This window comes from Hippocampus bargibanti, linkage group LG12, assembly GCF_051943395.1.
Source record: "Hippocampus bargibanti isolate YZ-2025 linkage group LG12, ASM5194339v1, whole genome shotgun sequence".
In the NCBI taxonomy this organism is placed as follows: Eukaryota; Metazoa; Chordata; class Actinopteri; order Syngnathiformes; family Syngnathidae; genus Hippocampus; species Hippocampus bargibanti.
In genome coordinates, this window is record NC_142745.1 from 3362083 (window position 1) to 3386007 (window position 23925).

A 23925-nucleotide genomic window follows, 5' to 3' on the forward strand; every position below is an offset into this window, starting at 1 on the left:
TCTGCTGGGAATTTGTGTCAACTAGTATCAAATAGTAGTCTTGATGCAACACACAACAATTCACCATCACGTTATTTATGTTTTTCTCATTCTAATTTCGCCATCAACACGGATCAACATGAAGTTTTCAGACCAAAGTACCCAAAATGCATTGTGTGTCGCTTTCTCGGTCAGGGGCGTTCCTTTGGTGACGTCACGTCAGGCATCGTCATCAACTCGAAAACAAGACTTCCTGAATATTCAGCGCGAGTCTTAAAAGGTAAACTATAGCTATATGCGGTGGAATCTTTGTAAAATACGTTCAGGAGAAGTCATTTGAAGTGATTTCACAAATTATGGACACAACTTGTCCGAAGGCGTCGGTTGTCCTTTAAGTCCCACTTTTTTTAATTGACTGTATTCAGCTTCCCTCTAACGAATATGAACAAATGCTCTGCTGCAGTGCTCCCAGATGTTAAAATCGTAAAGTCATGGATGGAATCGAGGTGATCAATTATGAAGTTTCTGGCTAAAAGTGAATTGAAATAATAATAATAAAACTGAAGTAAAACGATGGCTTTGGGTAGATGAAGTGCAACATTTGAATCATGACATTTTTCCTGATAATTTCTCTTCTTAAAGAATGAAATGCATCCAAAGAAAGCTTGGTCTGTTTTTTTTTTTTTGCTGTTTTTTTCCCCAACACAACTACCCAAAAGCGTCACAGGCTCTTGATCTGTTGGGATTTTTCACTTAATCTGTCCCCAGGCAGACAGAGAGACAAATGAGCGCTGTTTAAAACATGACCCAATTGCTGGAGGTAATGATGCTACAAGGCACAGCCCTATCACTCTTACATGCAAAAGTAAACACATTTCAACTTGAAAGGTTCGCATCTCCTGTCATTGTGTGTCGAATTCACAACACTTCAATGTAAGGATCTTCCAAGCCTTGAATTATGGTTTTACTGTCTGAGTGTTTGCATTTGCAACGGGCTGTAGATGGCCATAAAAATGCCAACACAGTGACAAGGCTATTAGTACAGATGAGCTTTGAACGTTAAAAACGAGGTGATAATTTCCTGAGGCTTGCAGCTCTGTTGACATTCTGATTACCCTCCGCTTCCAGGTATTTAATGACCTGTCACTGCAGCTAATCCATTACATGGACAAGATGAGCATTTCCTCATTGGCCTGCAAGATCTTCTCAAGCCGAGCAGAAATACTGCAGAGGTATACATTATCTTAGTTAATATGTCATTAGAGATGTACTGTATTTATGTGTATATGTAGGAAACACGGTGACTAGCTGGGTTCCAATACTGGATGGTTATGGATTTTAATCGCCCCCGAGTCTCTCTTCGAGTTTGTACTACGGTAAATAAATGAATTTATTAAGTGAAGTCTCAAAAATGCCCTTATTAAAATCAATGCATCACTGGGCCAGCTAAATAGCTATATAGCTAATAGATAGCTAGCCGGATGTGTGCCTGGATGTTGTTTTACATTTGAGCTTGTGAATAAATATAACATTTATATTACAGCTAAATGGACGTGTCAATATACCACAGGACACTACCCAAAAATGGCTGATGCTAACCTAGCTTTAGCATGGATCCCAGTTGATAAATTTACTGTACAGCCAAAACAATTAAAAGTGACCACCCAAATAGTGTAATTAAAAAATACAGTAATTTACACTTGAATCTCTGGAGTCACGTTTATTTTTTATTTTTTTTTTATAAAACAACCTGCCTGTCTAAATCAAAGTTTAGCTGAACTCGGACAGCCGTGTGCCCCCTTTATGAACAACAGAGGGAGCTATAACACTAATTAAGAAAAGCCAACCACACGCTGTTAAACTGAAAAATTAAGTGAACGGTTTGGGTAAAATACAAATAGCGATCTACAATTTACCCAAAAAAAAAAAGATCAAATATTTCCTGTCTGTTCTGTCACCTGTCCATGATGATGAGCCTCATTTCCAACATAGCTGGTTTGTTCAGCAAACATTTAATTAACATTTCACTTGACGTACCTTTTTCCCAACCAGTTCACGAGATACAAAGCACAGGGAAAATTTTAAATGACTGTATCTTGGGTGTTCGAGAACTTCTTGGCGAGTAAACTTGTGAAACATAAATGCTGAGGAGGACTGCTGAAACATATATATTTATGATGACGAATATCTTCAGACCATTAATATAGGCTGCTACTTTAAAATGGAAGAACTCCTTTTTTAGTAGCAATGACAACTATTATACAAGATAATTTCTGGTTCTATGACGTTCGTACAGTAGATGCCCTCGGTGTTTCTTCTTAAACTTGCTAATTCATCATTTTAGTTCTTGGCAGAGTGGAAACCGGACTTTTAAAAAAAGACATGCAGTATGTGTTTTTTCCACCTCACTACCATCATTTAAAGGACAACCGACGTCACTTTTTTGTTTCCTAACTAACATCAGAAAAAAACGTTTTATCACATCTAAAATACCCAAAACACGCAGTATGATATTTTTAGTCAAATGCAAAACACCAATAAAAATGACTTAAACTGCCTAAAAAGTACTTCAATTTGAAACCGGAAGTGGCCAGTTTCAGAAGGTGCCGCCCCCATGTTCGTGGTGTCACGGTAAAACGTCTTACCTTGCTGGAGAATCAAAACAATGGCTTCAGATTCAGAGAATATGCTTTCTTGTTATTCATCCAGTTGTGATATGATTCAAATAGTTCTGAAGAAGAAAGCATACATGTTTGCAATCGAGTATACCTGAAAAAGCCACTGTCTGTCAGAAAAGAATCTTTTGTAAATTAGATAACAAGTAGACAGTCTGGACCTAACACAACTATGTTTTTACAGTATAGTTCTTTCAGTGGTTAAATTGGCATTTTTTTATGGGTTTACAGTGTTTTATGCAGTGAGCCATTCTTCATCATGCCCTCCATACTGCTGGGCCAATGGGCGAGTTGTGCTTTAGTCCACTTGTATCTCATGTATAAGCGGAAAAGAGAGGTGATGTTGTCGAAAACCAGTGAGTCCTCTCTCGAGACTCGATCACCTTTGCCGCTGATGCATACCCTTAACTCATCGACCTGTCAGCGACTCTTTGCTGCCTCATCCACACACGACGCCTCCCTCCCTGTGACACGCTCTTATTTTCCCCTCCAGTGGATTGATAAAGCCTGTATGTTCTTAACAAAAGGCGCTGTAGCAACTCTTTGAACTTGCCGTGACGGTGCAGTCGACATTTTCATTCAAGATTTATCATTTTGATCCCCTGTGAAATGTATATTTCTCCACTGTGAGAGTAATAAAGGTAAATCCAATCCAATCCAATCCACATCAAAACAGGTTGGTTTAAACGGACATGATCCGGTATCCAATGACATGACAGAGTTTACTTTTTATCACTCTTATTCGATCTGACTATAAATATATTACCTACAAAGAAAATATAAAGAAGCATAGTTACTTATCGTATTTCTTGTGCCACACGATAATGTGCATATGGGACGCTTGCCAAACCTTTGCAAACAAGACAAACTGGTTTCCTTTTGTTGCGTGTCAGAACAGCGACACAGACTTTGACAGGAGTACTTATGTTAACAAGTATCGGGAGAGGCAAAGTGACCCTTTAGCTATTTGAAACATTCCCTTCACTGCTGATCAAGACAAAATAATTGGTGCTTAGAAACCTTCCATGATTTATATCTAAAGTGAAACTCCATGGATTGTTGTTGCAAACTGTAAAATGCATTTATGGATATTACACTAAGGTAAAGGGTAAATGTGAGGTGAGGGTAAATGTGACGAGGAGAGAAAAAAAATCTCAATTATGAAAAACGTCCACGCATGTACAAAACGAGTTACGTTCATTGTAACTTTTGCTCATGACCTGAAGTAACAGACGACATACACCCAGAATTTATCAATCTCTCACTGGCCTTTGTTCAGAGAAGCTCAACAAGTAATTTTTTACCGCAATAGAAAATTCAGCAGGCCACAAACGACACTAAACTGCCTCCAAAGCCACGCCCGGGAGAGTTCTTGCATATGACAAACACGAGAAGTTCGCTCTGCAGGGACGAGGCGCAAACTCAGCGATGACCGTCAAATGGCACAGACAGTCCTCCCAATCAAAAACAGTGCTAGCATATTGGTGCTGCCGAAAAGGTGCAACCGCTCAACAGATTCTCCTCCTTGGAAAAAAAATGCAAGGCTTATGAGAGCCCTTGTTGACAACGCCATCTTGGACTTCTTTACCATTTTGAACCCTTTTTACAATATGGAAAATATTGATCTAACTCCATATTGGATATCACTCTAGATGTTCAGGTTACGCCCAAAAAGTAAAATTCTCCGAAAATGTATTTGGAAACAATCAACAGTGTAACATGGGCCGTTACAATGAAGAAAGATGCATTATCACAGATGAGCTTCACATTGTAAATGTCAACGACACTAATTGTCATTGGCAAGTCGATTGTTTTATATTTGTCGTGGGCGTGTCTAATAAATGCTCTCAAAGTCGATGGTGACACATCAAGATGTTCCATATGCAACAGTGAGTCTGTGAGTACATCTTTTTTGGAATTCTAATAAAATCTTGCAATGGGTGGATGAATATGACCTTGGTATTGCGCAATTTTAGCATTTTGCTAATCATGGGCAAATGACTCAGCATCAGCAGGCCCATGACCCAAAAATGTTCACAATCCTCTTCAAGTATCAACATTACCCACATGTGACTATTAAAAGAGCTCTATGGACATTGATAGAAAGCTGAGATTACGTCTTATGACTCCCCTCCTATTCTGCGGTGATCCACAATCACTTCTATTCACATGAAGTTAGTTTCCAAACTTGATCATGAGCTTGAAAACATCGATCAGTGCCTAACAGTACCTAATCAGTGTCAGACCTCTGGGCAAAGACACTCGGCCTCCGCTTGCTTCCACCATCTATCAAAGAAACGATCCTGCAAGACGGTCCTAGTTTGTTTGTTTGCAGCGAGTAAGAATGCATAATTGATATGATTGCAGAATTGTCCAGCAATTATACAAACAAAGGAAAAGCAAAAAGGAGTGTGTTCAGATGTATTTATTACTGTGTCAGAAGTCATCAATCATCTGGTATTTCTACAATAGTCTTGGGAACTCTTCGGTAATGATGAATGACACGAAAAAAATACATAGTGAGGCACAACCGGGCACTGTGTAAGCTGACGGACCATAGAGCCTTCTTAGATCTTGGATAGTACACTTAGAGGCAAGGGGAACTGCTCCTTTTCTTAAAGGTATCTTCTGGAGCTGGTCGTAGATACAGTGGACTTGGTGACAGTTCCGCCGTAACCACCGGCCATGCTGCTGCCACCGAAACCACTGGCCATGCTGCTGCCGCCTCCGAAACCAAATCCACCAGCGGAGCTGGAGCCGGAGTATCCTGAAATGGAAGAAATGATGTTGATACATGTCTGTTTTTGTGGAAGAACTGCGAATAAGGGAAAACTTACCGCCTGAAGACTGCTGCACGTGAATAGTTGCGCTAGCAGGTCCAGACATCAGTCTAGAGGTTGCACATTTTAAATCAATCATTGACTGTATAATTCAGACCCTTGACTGAGTAGAGAGGTGCCATTTAAAATGTTGACCCTACCTCATCTCCTCTCCTTCCAGCAGTTTCCTGTAGGTGGCGATTTCAATGTCCAGGGCCATCTTGACGTTCATCAGCTCCTGGTATTCACGCACCTGGCGGGCCATGTCTTGCTTGGCTCTCTGAAGTGCTTCCTCCAGATCTTTAATGCGGAGCTTGGCGTCCTTTACAGCCAACTCACCACGCTCCTCAGCCTCTGCAATCTGAGCCTCCAGGCTGGCCCTCTGCGGTAGAATAGAGAAAGAAAAGTTGTTTCGCATTGTCGTCATGAAGTGAGAACCTGAAGATATTCTGGGGAAGCACGGTGTACCTGTGCCTTGACAGACTCAATCTCATTCTGAAGACGGGCAATCATGCGGTTCAGCTCAGCGATCTCAGCCTTGGTTGTGCGAAGGTCATCACCGTACTGTCCGGCAGAGCTCTGCATCTCCTCATACTGTTGTGCAAAATACATTATTTATTGTTTTCAGCCTGTAGTGGAGAGGGTCAGATTGGATTGTCGTCATTGCTCTGACCTTCTGTTTGTACCAAGACTCTGCGTCGGCCTTGCTGCGGTTGGCAATGTCCTCATACTGAGCACGCACTTCAGCAACAATGGCATCCATGTCCAAGTTGCGACTGTTGTCCATCTCCACAATAACAGAGGTGTCCTTGATCTGGGACTGCAGCTCCCTGAGCTCCTGCAGAACCACAGATTGTCACAAAATAATCCAGTCTTTGGCCAAGTTGAAACAATGGAAATATGTACTGTGTCTCATAATTGTACTTACAGCTTCATAGATAGCTCTGAGGAAGTTGATTTCATCCTGAAGAGCGTCAGCTTTGGCCTCCAGCTCCACCTTGTTCATGTAAGCGCCGTCAACATCCTAGAAAAATGATTTGAAATCAAATTCACACAAAGAGGCGTAAAATACAAACCCATTTCATAATTAATTAGTTAATCAATTAACAGATTAATGTATTTTTTTTACCTTTTTCAAAAGCACAAATTCATTCTCTGCAGCTGTACGTTTGTTGATTTCATTTTCATACCTGGTGAAGTACAAGAAATTTTACACCACATTATCCCAGTATGATTTTTCAACATTTTGTTTGAATAACTAGTCAGAAATCCACACAATATAAGAATCCTCTCAACACTCACTTGGTTTTGAAGTCCTCCACCTGGAGCTGCATGTTCTTCAGTTCTGACTCCAGTTTGACTTTCTCGTTACCCAGCCCATCGAGTTGCCTGCGCAAATTCGCAATGTAGGCCTCAAACATGGCGTCGATATTGGAGCGGGTCGTGGTCTGGTCTTGCAGAAGGCTCCATTTGGTCTCCAGCATCTTGTTCTGCTGCTCCAAGAAACGTACCTAGAAAGACAGTTCATTGAGTTAGATTATTGAATAACTTGCTATTTTTCACAAATAATGTTTGAAAATCGTGTGTTTCTTTTTGGTTAATCATGATTCTTCTAGCTTTATCACCATGGCTGCAAATTCAGCCTCCCTGTGTGAATAGCCACACCCTCCTGTTGCAAAATTTTAACCCAGCAAGACCTTTTATGAACCCTGCTCAGGATTTTGAGCGGGGAATGAGATGTATCTCACATTTCTCAACTAGAAGCGCCCAATGGCAGTACCAAAAAAAAATCGGATTTGTGCTATGTGTGATTGTTGATCCCAAGTCGATCGCAATAATTTTGAGCCTCCAAAATGAAGGCTGCAGGTAAAAAAAATACACTCAAAATTTCCAACCTTGTCAATAAAGGAGGCGAAGCGATTGTTGAGTGTCTTGATCTGATCCTTTTCTTGGGTGCGGACGGCCTGGATGGTTGGGTCAATATCCAGACTCAGGGGGGTCAGCAGACTCTTGTTGACTGTGACTGCGGTGATCTGCGGAGCCACGAAGCCACCTCCACTCCCGAAATTACCACCAACCATGGAGCTGGAGCTCATTGAAGAGACAGCACCAAAACCGCCAGCACCAAAACTGCTCGCACCAAAACCCCCGGCGCCAAAACCGGTACCAGCTGAGGAGCCAAGAGTATAGCTGGATCTAAAGCCCGCCTGGGGGCCTGCAAAGGATCTCCTGGATCCGCTGCTGGAGCCTGAGACTGAGTAGGACTTCCTGGTCATCATCTTGTGGTTGTTGAGGTGGTCAAGCGGAAGCAGAGAGCTGAAGATGTGCGGGCTTCAAAGGAGAGTCTGGTCCCTCTGAGTGTGGGACTGAAAGGTCTGCCTGCTTTTATGGCCAAGCTGAGCTGACAGGGGAGGAATGAGGACCCTCCCCATTACAACCTGTCCTCTCATTTTTACTGGCCAAGATGCCTCCCTCCCACCTTGCATGCCTCTCGTTCTGTACAACAGGACTTTCCGGTCCTGAAAACACATAAAATGTCCTTCTCCAATAAAAACAAACACTCCTTTATAGAAAATGTCGTTGTGGAAAGTGTTGGTTGCTTATCGCCTTTCGATACTCAGAAATATCAGTCTGGAGACAAAACCAAAAACTCCTCCTTCAGGTCATGACAATCGTATTACTGTAGATCGGCTGCGTTCAAGATATGATCAATCATTTGTTTGTTGCGGTGCGGAGGTGTGCACACTTTGTCAAATCTGGTCGAGTCATACAGGAGTTATTTACATTTCATTGGCCTGACAGAATGCAATGAGTATCACATCACAATGCAAATTACTCATTTTATTGCATTGCCGCGCTCAGTCAGGGTCGAAGAGGCCAAACCGCTACGAAAGAAAACCAAATAAGACAAGCCTGACCAAATTCAAGGAGGGGTCTGACGGCTGGGCTAGTTTAGTCAGTGCAGATCTTGGGATTTACTTGCCTGGGTGAAAGAAAAACCAACTCGGATTGTGTTTGTTTTAGTACCACATACCGAGGTAAACGCACCCAAATGAATAAATAAACAAAACGAGATAGCTGACAGAATGCAAAAGCTCTGCTACACCTCTGGATGATTGATTTTGTGTTATCTTTAAAATGAAAATAATGACAAAGTGTAACTATCGTGATAACATTTGACAAATTCATAAAGGGACTTAAATGACGAGCGACACCATTTTTTTTTTTTTGTTTCCTAACTGACATCAGAAAAACGTTTTATAGCATCTAAAGTACCCAAAACACGCAGGCTGGTATTTTTAGTCAAATGCAAAACACCAATAAAAATGACTTCAAGTGTCCAAAAAACTACTTCAAATTGAACCCGGAAGTGGCCAGTTTCAGAAGATCCCGCCCTGTGTTCGTGATGTCACGCCAAGACGTCTTGCCGTGCTCAAGAATCAAAACAACGGCTTCAGATTCAGAGAAGATGCTTTCTTGTTACTCATCCAGTTATGAATATGATTCAAATAGTTCTAAATAGGAAAGGATACGTGTTTGCAATCAATTAAAGAATTTATTACGTGTCATTTTGAGGCATCTGGACAGAAATGTAGCACCCAAAAAATGCAGAAAATGGCGACAAAGCTCCGTGGAAATGGGCTGATTTGTGTCAGCGAATATCAAATAGTTGTCTCGGTGCAACACACAACGATTCACCATCGCGTTATTTATATGGTTTCCTTCTAATTTCGCCATCAACACGGATCAACACGAAGTTTTCAGACCAAACAAAGTACCGCAAAATGCATTGTGTGTCGCTTTCTCGGTCAGGGGCGTTCCTTCCGTGACGTGACGTCAGGAATCGTCACCAACTCAAAAACAAGACTTCCTGAATATTCAGCGCGAGTCTTCATTAAAAAATTATGGACACAACTTGTCTGGAGGCGTCGGTTCTACTTTAAGACACCTATGGCGTCCATTAAATTCAGATGATGTGCACGTCAACTTACAATATAAATGGAAGTTGGTGTCTACGTGCTATCTTAAAACTAGAAAATGCAAATTGGGTTCTGGCATCGTTGGGTTCATACAGCAGGGCTGTGAAATGTCTTGCTGTGTTGACAATCAGCAGGTAACGTATTGCTCTACTCATCATGTGTTGTCGTCATGTGTTGCCGCCATGGCTGGGTCCTGTGCGCGCTGTGTGTTGGAGAAAAGGAGATGACTTTTTGAAAAACATGCGCGGCAATGATTTATGATGTCAGCTTGCCATCACTATGTGAAATTCTGTACGCTATCTCAGTTTGCCGAGTTCGATGTGTGACATGCATCCACATCCCCGCTACCACTCACTGCTTCCACAATTCCCCAGCACTGATTTAAAAGTTCCTAGCAGCTACTGTTAGCTGACAACTTTTTTCCCCTCTGAAATACTGTTTATCGATTGTGATTGAAAAAATAATGAATTAGAATAAAATATCTCAGTTTTTAAATTGTTATGCATTGCAATAACCTCAAGCCTCCTTTTGAGTGAAGATCACCAAGGGGGATGTAATTGTTTAATTAGAATATTTACCAACAGCTTCTAACAATGGCTACATTGATGGCCATTTAATATACTATTTCATGTTATTATTATTATTATTGTCTTGTTGTTATTAATATTATGATTTCAAATTTCTCCATTGTGGGACAAATAAAGGTTTTCTGAGTATTATTATTATTATTATTATTATTATTGCAAATTTCCCCAGTGTGGGACAAATAAAGGTTTTCTGATTATTATTATTGCAAATTTCCCCATTGTGGGAAGAATAAAGGTTTTCTGATTATTATGATTATTATTATTATTATTATTATTACTGTATTATTATTATTATTGCAAATTTCCCCCTTGTGGGACGAATAAAGGTTTTCTGATTCTTCTTCTTATTCTTATTATTATTATTACTGTATTATTATTATTATTATTGCAAATTTCCCCATTGTGGGACAAATAAAGGGTTTCTGATTATTATTATTATTATAATTATTATTATTACTGTATTATTATTATTATTATTGCAAATTTCCCCCTTGTGGGACGAATAAAGGTTTTCTGATTCTTCTTCTTCTTATTATTATTATTATTACTGTATTATTATTATTGCAAATTTCCCCCTTGTGGGACGAATAAAGGTTTTCTGATTCTTCTTCTTCTTATTATTATTATTATTATTATTATTACTGTATTATTATTATTGCAAATTTCCCCATTGTGGGACAAATAAAGGGTTTCTGATTATTATTATAATATATGTTTATTTATAAATAAATTAATAAATAAATAAATAAATAAATAAATAAATAAATAAATAAATATGTTTTAATGCGACGCCCATACTGATTTAAATGTGTAAGCATGACTGAAATGAATTCATTCAAATTCTAAATGCACACGTTCTGTCATTGGCCTGCGATAGGCGTGCGATATTGTGCACTATCCGAACTTGATTGTTAAAATTGCATGCAGCATTTAATTTACGTCACAAGGGCTATTTTAGGTGGAGCTTCAGGTGCCCTTGAACTGCCTAACTGGAACCCAATACCGAAAAAGCTCATCTGAAGAATCTCTCTGCCAGTGCAACCTTGCAGTGGGTGTGCCTCCCCATGAGGAATGCATTCAAATATGAGAGTAGAATTGCAAAATGGATGGCCTTGCCACACCCCTTGTCCCGCAACCTCCCTTGACACACACCGCAACTCCAAAGTCGACACGATTCTTCGCCCTACATGTGCCCCATTGTGATCCATTGTGCCTGGCCATTGGTGAGGAGAACCAACTCACAAGATCAAGAACAGCTTTTTGTCATTTACATAACGCCGTAAAAGTCTTAAATTCCTTGCCACCGATCAATGGAGGGAAACAAGTTCTGCAGCTTGTCTTGAATGCTGCTACACAAGTGCTTTGTGCGGAAAAAAAAGAGAGATCTGGCTGGCACTGTAGCAGTTCCTCATAGCCATCTGCTTCCAGTGTAGGACAGTATTGAAAAGGGGAAAATGGTTCAGATGATTTTATGAATGGAGCCATATTTTATAATGCTGGCAGGGATGGCCACGCCTTTGCGATAGCGCTGTTATTGTTCATTACTCTGATACTGCTGTCAATATTTTTGGTGTTAGCATAGCCGACGTACAATCCAGCGGGTGGGTTTTCCTTATTGTCTGCGCCACCTACAAAGCTTTCTCATGCAGCAGTTTGGGAGTTCTTTTCAACTGTTTGGGATTATACTTTGATTTTCTTTCATGCGCGTATAGCACGGAGCAGTTTTTACAATCCAAAATGGCGGTTAGCGGGTGTTCATGGTGCTCTAACTTACCGTTTTACATCTTACCTTTTTATGTTTGGTTTGTTTTCAGGTTTGATTTATTGGCCGGTGAAAGAATGAGTGTGATGATTCATCAAGAATGAAATCAATTTACTCAGGCATGTAAGGCAGGCAGTGTGTTGAACCAAGAGGAAATACTTTTTTTTCTCATTTGTCATGTGTCATCATCTTACACAAAGAAAAAGGAAGTAGGAGATACTACAGTATTTGTTGTATTTGGCATGAGACTCGACAGGAGTTATTTTAAGTCAACCTATTTTTGATTCCAGAAATAATATGCGGCAACACTCCGCCTCAGGTGAAGTTTATAAACCCTTTCGCAGGACATGGAGAAAATAGATTTGTCTCTTCAAGCGTGTTTAAACAAGTCCCTACCAGGTAATTGTTTGGGTGTACCTTGTTAGAGGTACCTTGCGATTCACAGCTTGTTCTGAATGTTGTCCCGGAAAAAAATGTTCTAATACAGATCATTAAAATGAGATTGCAAAAAAAAAAAGTTATGCAACTGTATGACTCGTCAACATATTTCTCATGTAAAAATGAGACAGACAGGATTCTGGTACTCAGATTTATTGGTGATGTTATGTTGCTAGGAGGCTCTTTCCAAAATAAATCCGGTTTCAACATTACTGAAGCATAAAGGCACGGAAATGTTAAATGAAGAAAAGAATTATCTGACAGAAGCCCCTCTAAAAAAGATCAAGGCGCTAACCTTTGAACACATCTTGTTTCTTATTTGTAAACATGTAAAACCCGTACTTATGGATCGTCTCCAGCTCTCTTGACTGGCGTTGGCACTGACATTAAAAGATTGGAGACTTTTGGTGAGAACTGGAGCAGTTTCCTTGTCTCTTTCAGAGGATCTATACTTCTAGATTGTGTGTAGAAATGTCAAATAATTCCTTTGCATTGTTCCAACATCCCGTACCTCTTTTGCTTCTCTTCTCCAATTTCTTGGAAGTCAGTGCACAGAAATGACTCGTTTTGCATTGCAGCTGACAGGCACCGTTTTGAGCCACGTTGACTTTCAGAAACTCTTAAATGAGGATGAATGCCGCATATGTAGAATTCATAAATGGACACAGTGATTCTTGGAACACTGCCGGTAGATGTTTTTTTTTTAACTGACATATTTTGGCAAAATCTGATGTTTTTTGGGGGGAGGAATATCATGCCTGCAACGTTGTTGTATGTGCATAGCATTGTGAGAGGGTAAACAGATGTTTTTGGTCAATTTAAGATTTTCAGAAAGGGAAGAGGGACTGCTCTCCTTCTTAAATGTATCTTCTGGAGCTGGTTGTGGACACTGTCGATTTGGTGACGGTGCTATTACCACCATAACCTCCAGAAACGCTGCCGCCATAGCTACTAGACATGCTGCTGCTGCCGCCATATCCACCGCCAATTCCCATGCCACTACTAATTCCAGAGCTACCCATAGCACTGGAATATCCTGGAGAGGATCATGGAAGAGATGATTTTAAAAAATGACAATGTCTGGATTCATTCAAGTGTAAGTACAGCCGATGACCATCGAGGACTGATAACTTACCGGATTGCTGCACATGGATGGTTGCGCTAGCGGGTCCAGAGAGCAGTCTAGAGGTTGCACATTTTAAATCAAGCATTGAATGTGTAATTCAGACGATTGGCAGAGTAATGAGACGACATTTAAAATGTGGACCCAACCTGGTCTCCTCTCCTTCCAGCAGTTTCCTGTAGGTGGCGATTTCAATGTCCAGGGCCATCTTGACGTTCATCAGCTCCTGGTATTCACGCACCTGGCGGGCCATGTCTTGCTTGGCTCTCTGAAGGGCTTCCTCCAGATCTTTGATGCGGAGCTTGGCGTCCTTTACAGCCAACTCACCACGCTCCTCAGCCTCTGCAATCTGAGCCTCCAGGCTGGCCCTCTGCGGTAGAATAGAGAAAGAAAAGTTGTTTCGCATTGTCGTCATGAAGTGAGAACCTGAAGATGTTCTGGGGAAGCACGGTGTACCTGTGCCTTGACAGCCTCAATCTCATTCTGAAGACGGGCAATCATGCGGTTCAGCTCAGCGATCTCAGCCTTAGTTGAGCGAAGGTCATCACCGTACTGTCCGGCAGAGCTCTGCATCTCCTCATACTGCAAAAGTCAACATGATTTATTGGTTTTATCGTGTAGTGAAAAGGGGCCAGATTGGATTGTCGTCAATGCTCTTACCTTCTGTTTGTACCAGGCCTCTGCGTCGGCCTTGCTGCGGTTGGCAATGTCCTCATACTGAGCGCGCACTTCAGCAACAATGGAATCCATGTCCAAGTTGCGGCTGTTGTCCATCTCCACAATGACAGATGTGTCCTTGATCTGGGACTGCAGCTCCCTGAGCTCCTGCAGAACCACAAATTGTTGCAAAGGGATCATGTATTCGGTCAGGCTGAAACAATGACAAAAATATCATGTGGTAAGGGCAACATAAAAAAAGTGCTTGGTGTGTTCATGGAAGATTGGAAATTGACCCGAGGTCTGAGTGTGAACGTGGATGGTTGCTCGACTACGTGTTCCCTGTGATTGGCTGACAGCCATTTTAATTGTGAGGATAAGATGATTGCAAAATGGATGGCTATACATATCAATTGTACATACAGCCTCATAGATGGCTCTGAGGAAGTTGATCTCATCCTGAAGAGCATCGCATTTGGCCTCCAGCTCCACCTTGTTCATGTAGGCTGCATCAACATCCTGGAGAAATATATGTTATTAACCATGAGAATATATCCAGAAAACAACCCGATCTCCATCAATGAATGCAATGTTCATTCATTCTTACCTTTTTCAAGACAACAAATTCATTCTCTGCAGCTGTGCGTTTGTTGATTTCATCTTCATACCTTTGGACACAGGATATAAATCATTCAATCTGCTCCATTTGCTCTATAAAATATCAAGGGTGAGTGAAAGTGACTTCACACTCACTTTCTCTTGAAGTCCTCCACCTGGAGCTGCATGTTCTTCAGTTCTCCCTCCAGCTTGACTTTCTCGTTGCCCAGCCCATCGAGTTGCCTGCGCAGGTTTGCAATGTAGGCCTCAAACATGGCGTCGATGTTGGAGCGGGTTGTGGTCTGGTCTTGCAGAAGGTTCCATTTGGTCTCCAGCATCTTGTTCTGCTGCTCCAGGAAACGTACCTGGAAAGATACAGCAGTGCAGAAAATGGTTTGTTGTGTTTTTTTAAATGACTTGGCTGAATTTCAACCGAGCATATATAAGTGTTATACTTTTGTGAGCTACTATCAGTGGTGAAGAATTAATCATTCTTTTTTTTTCAATCTAATCAGTGAGATCGAGCAGCAGGGGGGGGTGTGACATTTATGACACGACTCTTTCTGTCATAATAATTATCAATCATAATTATCACAGACAAGCAAAAGTTGATTAGGCTTCAGATTGACATGTCTGGCTGCTTGCGGTAGGTAACCCAAGGCTTGTATTATTTTAAAAATGCCTCCGATCCTACAAGCTGTTACTCATTGACGGATATGACGCCAAACAGATAAGCGGAAGGCGTTTGTTGCTTAGTCACTGAAAGACATGTCAGCATTTGGTTGGCTGCCTTCTGCAGATATCGGTGCAGTTACTTTATCTATCGGAACTGATACTTGCTGCAATCATTTCAAACATCTCAAGGGAACCAACCTTGTCAATGAAGGAAGCGAAGCGGTTGTTGAGGGTCTTGATCTGCTCCTTTTCCTGGGTGCGAACAGCCTGGATGCTGGGGTCAATATCCAGATTCATGGGGGTCAGCAGACTCTGGTTGACTGTGACTGCGGTGATTTGGTTGGGGAGAATTCCGCCTCCATAAACACCACCGCCGCCGAGCATTGAGCCAGAGCTGAAGGAAGTGCCATAACTCAAGCCTCCACCGGCAGCACTGCCGTAAAGGCCCATATTGCCACCATAACCACCAGCAGAGGAACCAATACTGTAGCCGGTTCTCTTGATAGTGTAGCTCCCAGACTGGGGTCCTGCAAGGGACCTCCTGGAGGAGCCGCTGCTCCCTGCAATTGAATAGGACTTCTTGGCGTACATGGTGTCGTTGTTGGGGTTGTCAAGGCTGGGCTGAGAACTGGAGATGTGCAGGCTTCAAAGGAGAGTCAAGTCCCTCTGAGTGACTGACTGAAGGGACGGCTTGCTTTTATGGCTAAACTGATGGGGAGGATCCTCGTCATTACAACCTGTCCTCTCACTTTTACTGGCCAACCCCTGTCCCTCCCAACCGATATGCCTCTGGCTCTGAACGACAGGAGTGGCTAATCCTGTAAAACAGGTAGGAAGGGATTGTCAGAAGATAAACTGTGACACACCCTACCTGGGAAAGGCTGAGAGAGAAGCGAGTAAGAGGTTAGTGGAGGGAGAAGGTTGTTATGTAAGGAAACAACTTTACATTCATGCAGAGTGTATATAACATTCATGTTAGGCCTCAAGGTCAATCTTATTTGGACCAGCGCCGAGATGCACATGTTTCATATCCAGGAATTTTGTCTTTAAAAGCCATGCATTGTTAGCATCGAGGAAATGTCAAAAGTATGTCATCTTTGCTACGCACACTAAAGTGTCTGCACAGAAAACATCACGGAGTCTTCGTCCATCTTAAACTAATCAATAATAATCAAGGTGAGAAACAATAGGGCTAATCAAGCATGCAGAACTCAAGCGCTGATCAGAATTCAGAAGATCGACTGAATTTTTCACAAATAGATGTGTTCAGTACTTATATAATCAGAGAGCTGCATCTCTTTTGTGCTTTCCATATTAGGGCCGGACTAGGAATCAGAGTATGCTAACATTCTCATTCCAGGAATGTTTGCACTCGATCCAAGCCCTGTTTTCAAATCTCATTAACTCAGACGCATAATTACCGTTTAAATGGTCCCTGACATATCATTGCAAGCATCAATATAAATTGTCGTTTTAAAAAGTTGACAGGAGATGATGAATTTCAACCAATTACAATGACACGATTCACTTTGAGAACGCCTGATGATCTGTCCACAGTTGTCCATGCCGCAACACAAACGTACTGTACTTTAAAGCCAACTCGAAGCCAATGTCCACATTCCGGCAAACACACTAGTCCAATTCATTTTCGTTTTCTCTTCCTTTCATAACTTTGCTGCTGTGAAATAGGAATTTCTCCAATGTGAGACAAATACAGTATCTCATCATTGCCTTGAGGAGGCTGGAAGATTACAGTTTAAGGGATGTAGTCATTGCTAGCTAGCGTGATGTAGTCATTGCTAACTACCATGATGTAGTCATTGCTAGCTAGCACGATGTGTTCATTGCTCACTAGCACGATGTAGTCATTGCTAGCTAGCATGTCACAATTGTCCCAACTGTCATTGCAAACAAAGGAGTCCAAGTTCTTAAATCACAGTGGAGGGGCAATTTATTTCGTGGGCCAAATGTGTTATCAGATGCATATGCTTGAAACGGTTAGCTGTTAGCTAACGCTTCTCTATTCAAATACTACAACGAATTGTGTCTTTTGACTTGAACATGATGGGGCTTTGCTGTGGAATTTTAGCCTAGCATTGTCTGAGAATGTCTGCATGAGGCTGTAATGGTGTTAACTGTCCACCCTTTTGTAGTGGTGGGGCGGCGCAATAAAAGCTGTTGTTGATGTTAATGCTGGAGTGAGATTGAGGTACAATAGACACCCAACTTAGATTAAATAGTCCATTTTACATCCTGCTCAGAGTGTCATCACGGGGCAGAGAGAACAACACAAGAGACGGCAAACATACTGTTGTGATGGCTGTTGAGCTCAAAGCCTTGAGGCAAGCGATTGTCACAAAAACACGTCGCTGCAAGTCGCAAATAAATCGTGCCAAGGAGTTGCCCATTAACTGTATTTCGTGCTGATGGTATACTGCGGAACTTTCTGGTTCCGCGGAAAACAAAAACGATCCTCCTCAAGAGTACATTTAAGGTGCACTGGCTGCATGAGTTGGCATTCAATGTTGCCACACCCAGTTGTTCCAGTCTCAAAACCTACCTCAAAAGTTTATTCCCTCACTTCATATATTTGGTGTCATTGAGCTCTTCCTCCTTTTTTCATTCTTCCCAAAACTAGTCACATGAACCCATCTTTCATTTCGGCCATTGTATGAAATGTCAGCTTTTCACCAACTAGCTGGGGAAAATGTATGCACAAATTTACTCAGTGTAGCCATTTGAAACTGTGCACTGAAGGCAAAATGAATGAAATCCGAATGTTCAGTGGCAAGTCATTCCAGAGAGTGGGACCAGCAACAGAAAAGGCATGATCCCTTCTGAGCCTCTGATTAGTTTTTGGCACATCATATAATGTCTGTTCAGCAGACATGAGGCGTCAGGAAGGTGTGTAGACGTGGATGAGCTTGAAGAGGAAAGGATGAGCGAGGCCATTTAAAGATTTGAAGACAAATAATAACATCTTGACAATCACTCTAAAATATATAGCGAGCCCCTGAAGGGATGCCAGAGTAGGAGTTGTGTGCTCCCTCTTACGAGTACCAGTCAAGAGGCGAGCAGCAGCATTCCGGACCAGCTGGAGACGCTTCATGGAGGATTGGCTGACTCCAAAGTAAAGTGCAGTAGAGTAACAAAGCCGATATGTGACAAATGCATGAATTACTGCTTATACATATAATTAAAAAGAGGAACACTGTCAATGAAAAAATTAATGACTATCACCACCAAAGTGGAATTTGGAGTGTGGAGCAAACACGAGCGGCCATTATCTTTGAAGCCTGGCGTCCATTCAAATAATCACCAATGAATCAAAACAGGAAGGAAATAGGCAAAGCGATCCGAAGCTGGCTGAAAACGAAGGGCCAAATTCACAAAAACAAACAAACAAACAAACAAACAAACAAAACAAAAAACTGTTTTCTCTGCCTGAACACCCTTCTCACAAAAGATAATGAACTCACAACATATCAGCACAAACACGCCTACAAAGTATGACAGCTGAGTGCAGTTTGCACCTCATTTTGCAATAAGCCACACATAGCCAAGCATAAATGCTGGCTTTGTTGCTCAGAATACCGTTGCAGAAAAACACATTAGAACGATGACCACCTAAATCTCTGAAAATCTCAAAACGATCGCTCAAATCAAAATGCTGCTGTTTATGGTCCTTATTATGTAACACACTCAACACTTGTTGATGAAAGTGCATAAAATCTAAAATGCTGTGGCGATTGCCTCAATATTTTCAACAGTTTGCAGGGTAGCGTTGACTTTACACCAACTTTTGAAATACAGTAAAGTCTCGTTATATCGATATTCAAGGGAGTCCGAAAAAATATCGATATAACCGGGACTATCGATATATCCGACCCTGCGCGCATGTAATTTTCTCCGTGCGTGCATAGAAATAGTATCGATATAACCGGGACTATCGATATATCCGATATCGATATAACGAGACTTTACTGTATGTTATTTGTTACGCTCAAAGTGCATGTGGCTATTAGCGCCAGGTTGAGTACATTAGACGTGAATCAATGAGGCCCGTTTGCAGGAAGGTAGGCAATGTCAATCTCCACACAGCAGCGATATGGGTTCATGTGTGTCATTTTTCATTTATCACTCCCATATAAATAACATAACTTGGTCTGCATATTTCCACGTCCGTAATATCAATCGTCTCCGTCCCTCTCTCACCCCTCACACCAATGCTATCCTTATCCACAGTCTCGTCACCTCCCGTATCGATAATTGTAACTCACTTCTTTTCGGGGTCAATCAAAAATTTCTCCATAAACTTCAACTAGTCCAAAATTCCTCTGTCCGCATCTTCGCTAAAACCCCCTCCTTTCACCACATCACTCCTGTCCTCCAGCAGCTACACTGTTAAACGTCGTATTGATTTCAAGATACTTCTGTTTCCATTTAAAGACACCCATAACCTTGCCCACCCCCCCTTATCTGTCTGACCTACTTGAAATCTCCGGTCCCTCCCGGGCCCTCAGATCCTCTTCCTCCCTCCACCTCTGTATGCCCTCTGCCCGTCTCACCACGATGGGGTGCAGAGCTTTCAGCCGCTCCGCTCCCAAACTCTGGAACTCACTTCCACCTAACATCCGTAACATTGACTCCCTTCCTACTTTCAAATCTCACTTCAAAACCCACCTGTTTAAACTTGCTTTCATGGTCTAGTTTAATCTGCTGTTTTATTATTTGTTGTTTTATTCGTGATTTTATTGTTTTATGTATTGTTTTTACTGTAAAGTGTCCTTGGGTGTCCCGAAAGGTGCTTGTAAATTAAATGTATTATTATTATTATTATGTGTTTGTTACTGAATAGATTGAACTCAACTAGCTGAAACATTGACACATGAAAAAGCATTACCGTAAGTATTATACCCCAAATGAGAAATGCAATTTTTTACAGATGTATTATCTGCATGCATCTAAAGCAAAATCAATTGTATTTTTTTCGACTGAAAATGAGTATTAAGAACACTGCTGAAAAACCTTATGAGTTCTTTTGAGTTGATTTGACAAAAAAAAAAAACGAATGCAGGCATGATGACATTGTTGAGTTTGTTCCATTAAAGTACAGTATGTGTAAAGTGGGTGTGGACATTCTTTTGAGCTGCAGTTTAGCAGGCTTGGCTTCCTCATACTGAACCTTGTTTTTGAAGAGAAAAAAAAACACCTCACATGACATGGATGAATATTTGTGAGGGAGACGGTGTGTGTAAATAACTGCAAAACACGTGTGGCAACGTCCATGTTACACCTCCATAAAGCACCATATCGATGCCCTTTTTTTTTTAATGGAGTGAAAATACTCTGAAATATTCAAATGCTTTTTTCTCTCACCGGACCACATTTTTAATTTTCATGCATACTGCGCCTCATTCACAGGTCACAAGCTGATGAAATGCTTTTTTTTTTGCTGGCACGGTTGGGCACAACAATGCTCTTCGGTATGCGCATTACGAAAGGTTTTGTCATCCTTGCAATGCCAGACGCTACTACGATACAAAAACACCTATGCACAGCTCACGGGATGAGTCACAGCCTCTCTCGCCTATGAGAAAGTGATATTGCTGATGCCGATTGGGTTAAACTTGAGAATTGTTTGCTACCCATTGATGTTGGTATCCATCAATTTGTTTTTATTTTTCCTCACAAGGGGTCGCGGGCGTGCTGAAGCCCATCCCGCTAGTGGGCGTGGTACATTCCGAACAGGTTGCCAGCCAATCATCGGGCACACACAGACAAACCACAGTTCACATTCACACCAAGCGACAATTTAGTGTCCCATTTAACTACCATGTATTGGTATTTTTTTAATGAGGGAGGAAACCGGAGTACCCGGAGAAAACCCATGCAGGCATTGGGAGGACATGCAACGATCACACAGGAAGGTCAAAGCTGGAATCGAACATACGAGCGCTGCACTGAGCTGAGCTAACCCCCCCGGGCCGATGTTTTTAAAAACCATTCTCAAAACAAAAGAAGCAACGACAGGTTCTCACGGTTGCATTTCTTCCTTGGTCGGTAGACTAATTTGAATCTGTGACATGGAAATACAGTGAGATCTCAACTTACAAACACCTTAACTTACAAACTTTTCATCTTACAAACATCAAATTTATGAAAATTAAACCTTATAATAACCACTATTTTCATAGTACACACCCACCACGGCTGGCGGAGTGATCTTCGGCGGAAGCACACGACCGAACAGCACCAGAGGTTAAGTTACCAACAGTTGTTGGCTTATGGAAGGAGAGTCACCTTCCATAAGGCCATCAACGACCATCAAAAAGATAAATAAAACTTTATTTTACAGCACAGTTTATTTCTTTAATTACAGTCCTCATGTAATGCGCCTCTCTTTCCAAACAGCAATTCCCTTTGACCTTCGACCTCCAATACCATTCCATCAAGCCATAAATGACCATCACAAATGTAAATAAAGTGACTTTATGATACAAATCAGTGTATTTCTTTCATTACAATACAATAGAACATTTATTATACATAGAATAAGGTATGTTGTGTGTAGTTTTAAGGCTTATTTAGTTGAAAAGTATATTTTAAGGAAACCCGGGAACGGATTATTGCCATTTTAATGGTTTCCTATTGGAACATTTTTTTTTAGATACACACTTTTCGCCTTACACAATTAAGTTCGTAAGTTGAGGTCTCACTGTACTCTCACTTATTGGCTATAAAAGCGTGAGCTGACTTAAAAGTGAAATATACTTCCCTCCCTGTTCTCTATCAGCAGCTTGTAAAGCACAAAGCCACTGTGGTGATTCATTCAAAGCCAAAGGCCTGAGATGGAAAAAGGCTCTTTGCTGCTTGCTTCTAGTGACAATTTTTAAAAGAAGCAACACCAGACGTTTGGCGATTTACATTTGTTTCTTGTTCATGTGAATTCAAATGTTGAGTGAACAAACTTGACAAGAATCCTCAACTGGAGTCATAACAAAGTGATCACTTATCACTGCCGCGCTGCATTGATGCATGCATTCAAACGCAGAGTCTATTGTCGCAACCTTGTGGAATTCACAATAGTTTTTGCTAATGTTTTTTTTTTGCCTCCATATTTAGTAAGCGTCCTCTTTTCAACTAATTTGAGATTGTCTTGGCTCTGATTAATGTTATTTTAAAATATACAAAAGTAATAATACCAAGAATACATAACATCACACAGGCTAAATATAAATGTGTTGCAATACATACATGGACATGAAAGCAAATTCCAAAAAGTATTGAAATAAGCTCTGTAACTGTCGGGTATCTTGTCATTACAAGCTCTTAAAAGCGAAATGTAAAATATTCCGTTTTATGCAACAGCACAGCGTGACAGGTTGGACTGGTATTTGTAGGACATCGGCAGGATAAAACATTGTTGAAATAAAAAAGGTTTTGCAAACTCTGTCGTGTTCATTCCGTCATAGCAAAAAAAAAAACAGATTTTTTTGTATCATTTTAACTCATTCACTGCCATTCTCGAATTTATTCTGGATTTGAAAATATAACATGGAGCGCCATTCCTGAATTTGTTCGGGTTTTGTTTTTTCTTGTGGGGGTGCCGATAAAGCGCTGGTCAGACCTCTGGCAATGTTTTTCCCTCTCACAAGTGGGCAGCCCCCATTTGCACCCCATATTACTTCAGACCCATATAACTTAGGAATTAGCTCTTTTATTCTGATGAAACAAGAGAGTCTAAGGTTTCTAACGCTGCATTGAATGTTTATGTAGTCCTAAAACTGAATATTCTGTGGGCCCTGCAATTTCTGTGAAACTGACAAAAACCCTGGCACTGGAGTGGACACATTGTTGCACATAGTCTGGCAGGGAATGAGTTAACAATAGCACTGCACCAGGTGAGGTGCATTCTGCATGTTTGTCTTCTTTACTAAATAGTGATTTATAACCTTGAAAAAAGTGTACCCCAGAGTTTAAGTGCATCTCTAGCAACCCCCAAAAGGATCAAACAAAATTAAGTGTGCCATTTTATCAAGCCACAATCAGTTCATTGGCTAAATGACTCATAAGGTGAAAGAAGTGGACTCACGTACACACCCCTTCATACCTGCGTCGGCATCCTGACGTGGGTGTGTCTACGAGGGAGTGTTGCTGGTTTGGATAGTAATCTAAACTTCACCGTTTCGCCACCTGCAAAGAGGGACACGCCCTTACAACACAGAGGCCGCGAGTCATGTGTGGAACTAACTTATGAGGGCCAAGTTCAGAGAATGTGGTTAACCTGCATGAACGATTGGATCGTTAGCATTCATGAATGCGGTATAAAAAGGCTTCCATTCGGGTGACGTCCAACAAGCCGGGCCGCATTGCTGAGTTGTCACTTTGAACAGATTTTCACACATCTTGCAGAGTTGACAAGTCGACAGAAAAGGCATGCCGACACAATTCCATCCACTCTGCTTGCAGGACTGGACTTTAACACCTTGTCGATGCATCTAAACCCTTCCCTCCACCCCAACGCGCACGCACACACACAAACAAACACACACACACACAGTGTAATTGTGATAGACATTAGGCATGGGAAACTTGGCACAAGCTACAGTAAAACTGGATGATTGACTTTT

General features: G+C 41.4%; 2 protein-coding genes across 2 annotated transcripts; both read right to left on the minus strand.

Annotated features, from left to right (window-relative positions):
- Positions 1–5064: 5064 nt before the first annotated feature.
- On the minus strand, positions 5065–7846 carry LOC148889998 (keratin, type II cytoskeletal 8-like). The gene is made up of 9 exons (XM_089011277.1): positions 7369–7846; positions 6776–6984; positions 6603–6663; positions 6402–6497; positions 6147–6311; positions 5942–6067; positions 5635–5855; positions 5492–5544; positions 5065–5421 (listed from the first exon to the last, which is right to left on the minus strand). Exons 1-9 carry the CDS (start codon positions 7750–7752, stop codon positions 5270–5272), a joined length of 1467 nt encoding a protein of 488 aa, XP_088867403.1. The 5' UTR covers positions 7753–7846; the 3' UTR covers positions 5065–5269.
- Positions 7847–12377: 4531 nt separating this feature from the next.
- LOC148889999 (keratin, type II cytoskeletal 8-like) lies at positions 12378–15969 on the minus strand. Its single transcript, XM_089011276.1, has 9 exons — positions 15491–15969; positions 14774–14982; positions 14628–14688; positions 14444–14539; positions 14024–14188; positions 13820–13945; positions 13513–13733; positions 13376–13422; positions 12378–13276 (listed from the first exon to the last, which is right to left on the minus strand). The coding sequence occupies exons 1-9, from the start codon at positions 15881–15883 to the stop codon at positions 13098–13100; spliced, it is 1497 nt and encodes a 498-aa protein (XP_088867402.1). The 5' UTR covers positions 15884–15969; the 3' UTR covers positions 12378–13097.
- Between the last annotated feature and the right edge of the window lie 7956 nt (positions 15970–23925).